The sequence below is a fragment of the Staurois parvus genome, unplaced genomic scaffold, assembly GCF_062004578.1.
Source record: "Staurois parvus isolate SC_StPar_1 unplaced genomic scaffold, SC_StPar_1.0 ptg001068l, whole genome shotgun sequence".
Classification (NCBI taxonomy): domain Eukaryota; kingdom Metazoa; phylum Chordata; class Amphibia; order Anura; family Ranidae; genus Staurois; species Staurois parvus.
The window spans coordinates 628,288-635,933 of NW_028318864.1; the positions used below are offsets into that span (position 1 = coordinate 628,288).

General features: G+C 37.6%; 1 protein-coding gene across 1 annotated transcript; it reads left to right on the forward strand.

Moving 5' to 3' along the window:
* The first annotated feature begins 3,548 nt into the window (after positions 1-3,548).
* On the forward strand, positions 3,549-5,382 carry LOC149440588 (serine/threonine-protein kinase SBK1-like). Its single transcript, XM_089658448.1, has 3 exons — positions 3,549-3,639; positions 4,212-4,414; positions 4,801-5,382. The coding sequence occupies exons 1-3, from the start codon at positions 3,549-3,551 to the stop codon at positions 5,380-5,382; spliced, it is 876 nt and encodes a 291-aa protein (XP_089514574.1).
* The last annotated feature ends 2,264 nt before the right edge of the window (positions 5,383-7,646 follow it).

A 7,646-nucleotide genomic window follows, 5' to 3' on the forward strand; every position in this document is an offset into this window, starting at 1 on the left:
ATCTAAAAACGGTTTCCTTGGTTAATTAAATCATTTAAAATTAGTTTCAGGGTAAATTTCCCGCCCTCATCACACTGGCACAGCATAAACAATCCCCATTCATATGGACCTACCTGCTCCACCCTTCAGGAGCCCATTCCAAAGTCACCAATCATATGTTAATGAGCAGCTCCTCTGCGTTGGCCAATCAGAATCTCATTTAACAAATTCCTTTTTCTCCTCACATATATACCAGACCTCCAGTTCTTACTTTCAGTGACTCTCATTTTGTTTGTAGCAAAAGTGATTCATTTCCTCCATTGACTGCTTCCCGCCAGAATTGCTTTTCAGAAGACCACATAGATTTCCTCCGTGAAGACCGACTTGGAGACCATCTATACCTTCATTTTCCAAAGTAAGTCATATAGAACTTCATCGTTTTATAATCCTCAGTTTTATCCTTAGCTAGCATTTATCTCTACTATTAAGAGATGTACTTAGCAGAAATTTAAATAGTAAAAATAAAGAATGTTCTCTATTTTTTCACTTACCTGTTATTTATTGTCAGACAAATAGGCCTTTTATTTTAGAGATTGATATATTTATTAAATATCCACATGATATTGTGATCATTTATTTTTAAAATATATTAATCATTAATCTTTACATTCAGATATTCATTCTTCATGTACACTTGAAATAGTTAAAAAAAACAATTACTCCTCAGGTTGTCTGTTAGATGATAGATTAGCAGTTGCTTGTTAAACACAATTCAAAATCAAGTTTTTTTTACTGAGTTCAAAATTTTGCCATTCCTGTAATTTTGCCTATCCTATAATTTTGCCATTCCTGTAATTTTGCCATTCCTGTAATTTTTCCATTCCTGTCTGACTTTTTCATACATACAAGTGTTTTCCTAATTTTCTTTGTCATCATATTTTACAATGACAACCTAACAATACAGATTTCTTAGCAGAAGGTTAAATTGCCCACCAAAAGGGATTCAATGATTGTCTTTGGTTAGAGATCCATAGATTGATGGAATATCCACATTATCCTGCAATATGTAATTTCTACAATCTACCCAACCTAATGCATTACATTCAGATGTTCTTTCTTCATGTATCCTTGAAATAAAATGAAACCGTTCCATCCGAGGTTGTCTGGTAGGTTGTAGATTAGTAATTGCATGCTAAGCAATTCAGTACCAAAAGATTTTTTATTTCCCCAAATTTCATATGTTGCCATTCCTGTCTGTCTTTTTGTACACGCCATTGTTTTCCTATATTTCTCATTCATCATATTTTACAATGACAACCCAGCAATACAAATGTCGTAGCAAAAAGATTAAATAAATAAAAAATGTTTAATGTTCCCAGAATTTAGAAGATTTTATCTTTATTTCACTTGCCTGTTATTACCCTACAAGAAGGATTAAATGATTGCCTTTTGTTGAGCGATCCATAGATTGTAAAAATAACATATTGCAGATATTCCATCAATCTACCCAACCTCATGCATTACATTCCGATGTTCTTTCTTCATCTTCCCTTGAAATAAAATGAAACCGTTCCATCCGAGGTTGTCTGAGAGATTGTAGATTAGTAGTTGTGTGTTAAACAACAATTCACCATCAAAAGTTTCTCACCATTCCCGTCTATCTTTTTGTACATGCAACTTTGTTTCCCCCCTAATTTTCTTTGCTTTTCCAAATTTTACAATAAGAACCTGTTTTAGCAGTAAGTTAAATAGACAAACGTTTTTATGTTCCCTCAATTAGCTTTTTTACCTTTTATCTAAATTGCCTGTTATTGCCCTACAAGTATGAATACATTATTTTCTTTTGTTTAGAGGTCTGTGTATTGATTACATTTTTTTTAGAATATAACCAACCTCATACATACATTGAGATTTTCTTTCTTCATGTATCCTAGAAGTAAAATTATACAGGTCTTCTTAGGTCATCCTAGATTGTCTGTTAGGCAATTTTCAGTTTGGTTTGAAAGCACAATCCAGCAAAAAAAATGTTTTCATAGTAATCTGGTTCCAAATTCCACTATTCCCATTTGTCATATTTAGTACATGTGGGGTTCTGTTTTCTCTTCCACTATATTGTTACAATGACAAGCTTACATAACATTGACTAGAATGTTGGCAACTCTGACCAGCAACTCAATACAATGGCTGTAGCTAGAGGCCAACTCCAGCCAATCCCATTTATTTGCTTGTGTGGAATTTTAAAGGGCACGTTGGCTAAGAAAAGGTTGAGAAACACTCATCTATGGTGTATGCATAGCAAGACCAGTATAGGTCCATGATGAGGGGCCCCTTGTATTTCCCTGTTACTATATCATGCTAGAATGCAGTTTTTCATTGTCCAGTTATACCTGACTCTGGTATATTTCCTATTGTGAATTGATATTGGTCACCTTTGGAAATAGCTGCCAAACCTTCTGTTTATGTACCTGTTATTAATCTTTAATAAAAATATCATGGGACAAAAAAAAATTACAAAACCTAATAAAGGTTTTCATTCTTCCCCCACTTGTGTTCTCCTAAAGAAGGTTTTGCTGACCACACACATGAAGTGAGGGAAGATCGGACTCAGAAATGGCAATAAAAAGATGTTCTAACCCTTTTCGGTTTTTGTCCAAATTCTTTGGTTGGATTTGTGCTTGAAGTCTCAGGAAGTCACATATCTTTAGTAAATAATTTTACTGTATTACAGCAAAGTAAAACCAGGGACTTCCTAGGATGGCACCTAAGGACAGAAAGTCAACACCCAGCTATAAAAGATATTTTCATAAATGTTAGTCATATCATGCAAAAGTTTAAAAGATTCACACATGATGTTCAATACAAAAACTTTTGTATGATGTGACTAATACATTTGGAATTTGTATCCCTATGTTTTGAATTGATATCCCTGGCTGACATCCTAGGAAGTCCCCGCTTGTTACCTTGTTGTAGTCATTTGTTGGTTTGGAATGATGGCACTCTCGGTCCTTTGCCCAGTGCCATTCTACATCACTCCTTTCTCTCTTTGGAATCTATAAAATAATTGGACTTCTTACATATAACTTGTATGTATCAGAGTAAGGGTTTGTGTCCATAGAATCAGTTTGATGTCCATTTGAGACCCTTCTAAAATAATTTATAATACTGTATACTGACAGGTGAATTTGATCGGCTTCAAGTGGGTTTTACATTACCACAGACTTATATAGGAAAGCAATATCCACTTGCTGTGAATAAAAGCTCATCAACATAAGCCCAACATGTATTTAATAAGAATTGTAAGCATATATCAGCTTTAAAATGTAAAATAACTGTCTTTAGTTACAATACTACCCCTCCCCCCACCTCTAATGAAGGTGACAATTAATAACAGTAACTGGGTGATATCCAGAGAGATGATTAATGCCGCTTACTAATGATTAGTGCCAAATAAAACTAATTTGTATGTTTTGATGTTGTGATTCCAGAATGGCTTCTAGCATTGTAGAAGTAACAAGAACACTGCAAGGAAACTTCTTGAGCTCATTGCCGAAACCTCAGAAAACCTGACGATGATGGAAGTGACAGACCACTTCCACCCCATCAAAGAGCTCGGGACAGGATCGTATGGAAAGGTTCTCTTGGCCAAACATCGGGGTTCAGGTAAATTTGTAGCCTAATTCATGTAAAGAGAATGATTTACAGAATCAGTTGTGCTTCTGAATGAGTGGAAATAAACTAAGGAAAAGAGTAACTAGCAGGTAAAGGTTCTTCGGTTGCATGGTGCAACAAGGGGGATCATACTGTAGATATTGCATCACCAGAGGAGGGGAGACTATAATGAGCAAGTCTGCCATAATATACAAGTCTGATATTTACATATTCTAGTTAATGCTCTGGGTTCCCTCTGCAGATTTAGTTCTATTTACAGCTCAGATCTCTAAAGGATCTTTAATTCTAAACTGAGATATGAGTGTGACATCCAAGATCTAAGAATCAACAGAATGCTTCGGCTGCAGAACATTTCCAAAGCTTTGAACAGCATTTTTTAAGTTTCTAAGTTTTCCAAGCCCCCCTTCCAGTTTTTGAGTGATGATTATGGATCTTAATAAGTCAGAGCTTTTAGATTTACATAAACTTTTGACCTACTTTAGTAGGTTTTTAGCAAGCTTCATCATTTCTCTAATGTTAGGTTTATGATACTCATTGTCTTTTTTTGTCTCTCTTTTCAACAGATGAGTTGGTGGCTATGAAACTGATGAGTAAAGAGACAACTCCAATGGACAACTTCCTAGTGGAATACGGAATGTCTCTTAGTCTCAGCGGCCATCCAAATATCATCGCAACCCATGAAATCGCTTTCCAAACCAGCAACGACTATGTCTTTGTCCAGAAGGTGGCACCAGCTGGAAATCTTCAGTCAATAGTAAAGTCAAATGTAAGTTTGTATCAAAACTTTATTGATCTTTTTAAATCACGATTTCTAGTTTTAGTTACTTTAAAGCATTTCTGAGTTTTAAAGATTCCTTTCCCAGGGCAGTGAGTTGGTAGGATGTATAGTTGGCATACGCTTGTTGTTTTAGGTATGTGTATCATTCAAGTTATGAAGCAAGGTTTAAAATGGAGTAAGATGGGTTAAGATGGATCTGGCACCATTAATGGCAACATTTTGTATGCTGACAGGTTTCCTTTAATCCTAGTCCTTGTGTATTCAGCTAATGTATGTTTGTTTCCCTGTACACGAGGTAAGGTGGGTTCAATATGTTGGGTAAGATTGTGCTATATTTGTGTCTGGTGAATAATTTTCTCTTTTTTTTTCTACAGGTTGGTTTAAATGAAGATGTTATAAAGGGTTTTGTTCCACAGGTAGCGAGTGCCTTAGACTTTATGCACAGCAGAGGAATGGTCCATCGGGACATTAAACTGGACAACATTTTGCTCATGGACATTGAATGTAAGGAAGTCAAATTAGCAGATTTTGGACTGACGAGGCTCCAGGGCACTCAAGCACCATGTATGGCCTGGTCCATCCCATATACTGCTCCGGAATTGTGCAGCTTAAAAGAAGGGGATCGATTGCTGCTGCACCCGAGCATTGACGTGTGGGCGTTTGGAGTCCTGTTGTACACAGCTATGACCGGCTCATTTCCTTGGTTAGAAGCAGGGGGTCATGACCCCATGTATCGGGAGTTTGCTTGGTGGCAAACAAATAAAGATCTAACCTTGGCACCAGGAAAGTGGCAACAATTCTCCATTGAAGCCAGGCAGATGTTCTGGGACTTGTTGTCCCTCAATGCTTCTGAGAGGTGTTCTGCTATGGACATTTTAAAATATGTCCACCTGCCATGGAAAGTAAAAATGCCTCCAGAGAATCTAACCAGGAAAACGGTCATACATGTGATATAACAAAGTGCTGCTGTCCATTGTGGAGCTTCATCAAGTTCTGCCTCATACAAGACTCATGTCCTAGGAGAAGGTAAGTCTAAATCTTAGGACTGCTGGCTTTTTCTGTATCTGGTCACATGTTTGCTTATCTACTGTAATTGCTGATTTCAGAAATACTAACTCATAGCATAGGAAAACCGTATATAATGAGCCACAGAAGGACAGATCTAATTGGACCACATGTCCACTTCTTTCCACCACAGTTCTCAAAAACAATTTCACTATTCAAACATATACCATTCTAAAGCTATAACACCGATGTATGCTTACATGGTACCTACACTAATTACACATTCATTCTATTTGGCTTTAGTCTCCCAATGCTTCCCCTGCCTAAGAAAATATTATATGGTCAAATTACGGGACCCTCTGCTCCAGGGCCACAGAGCAGCTAATGGCATGGTTATAATACATAGAAATTACATTGCACTTCTTCTCACCATTGATTTTATTGTTCTCCTTAAATGGCCTTAAAACTCATTTCCAGTTTTATTCTTTCATGTGGTAGGAGGGGGGCCTGTTTACAAAAACAAGCAATGTTCACCCTCCCCAAGCTCTAGTGATCCCCCATATTGTCTTTGCTCCAGATTCGGTCTTTTCCAGGATTTGACACCCAATGTTATGCAACATCTTCTGTGAGCTGACAGGAAAATGATTCAAGGAGCCAAGCTCACCGCATCACATGAGCCCAGTTCTCTGCAGCAGCATTCAGGACCTGTTCCCTGCTGGAGGATAGATGAGGATGGGAAACACATGTCAATCATATGTCCAGCCCGGCCAGCAAGAAAAAGACAGATTTAAATAAAGCTCCTAAACATGTGTACTATATTAGAACAAATTGATGGTTTTTAAATTTTGTTGGTTTTCTTTTCCCTTTTTTTGTTCATTGTCAAGTGTATTGGAATGTGTTCTGCAATCCTTCTGTACAAGGCATATATGGTAAGTATAATATTGTCATAATAAATGAAGACTTTAATGACTATTGCAGTATGGACTGAGGAATTAGACCAATTTGAGTCTAAAATTAAAATTTCCAAAGCATATAAAGTGATATTTGAAGTAGAAAATCAGGAAGACTGCTATGATTAAAGCTTTTGTAAAGAAATGTAAGTACCTTGACCCAACATTAGCCATAGCACAGGAATGACAAAATCTGAACCAGATAGCAAGTTTCATTGATAAAATTAGGAGACAGTTGAAACAATCTCATTTATGAGGTAACCATGATTCAATGTGACAAAACAAAAAAAAGGCAGCAGTTATGTCAGGAACTACAGGTCCCAGTAAGAATGACAACAGGTGCTGGTGAGTCAAAGCGTCTACCACATGTTTTTACCATCATGGACCAAGCCATGTGAGAAGACAGTGCTGGAAATTAAAAAAAAAAAAAAAAAAAAACACACTATGGAAATCGGAAATTAAAAAGCAGCTTTTGTACAACCTGCTCTGTCATGATAAAAAAAAAGTTTGACTGAATTGCTGTACGCCTCAGATTAGTAATTTGATTAGCAACTAGTCAGACAATATGGCTAAAAGGAAAGAACAAAGGGAAACCAGGAGTAGCACATTACCATAAAAAAAGTGTGAAATAAAATAGGTGTTGTACTCACAAAGGAGAATAAAGTCAAGGCACATCATAAAATAACAGCTGGGTCAACACCGCACTGAGTAAGTCTGCAATGGGGAGTGTAGACATCCAATAGGGTGACACGTTTCAAGGACTTGCCTCTTCCTCAGAGCCTGGCTCTTTGTGCTTTCCTCATTCAGTATATTTGGATTCCCCCGGTCCATTTGAGGGCAGCAAGGTGTGCATGTTCCAGGACATTCTTAATGTGGTTGTAGCCTACATAGAGTCCATCCCCAAGCGCAGGAGCATTTGTGTTTGCTGGTTCAAGGTGGTGAAAAGGGCTGTCACTAACCGATAGTTTATTACTAGAGATGAGCGAATCGAAGTATCCGAAGTGGAATTCGAGTCGAATATCGGAAAAATTTCGATTCGTGCCGAATCCGAAAAACAGCCTAATTCGGACGCGCGAATCAAAATTTTTCCGAAAATGGCGGCTGACATGTGCGGCGACGGAGCGGGGATGTCGGGGAAGGCGCGCAGACAAGGCGCGCTGCCCCATAATGCATTCCTCAACGACATGTGATTGCATCAGCCAATCAGCAGCCAGCCAGCCAGCACTGTGTAATGGTCGAGGTATATATAGCGGCCATTTTGGAAA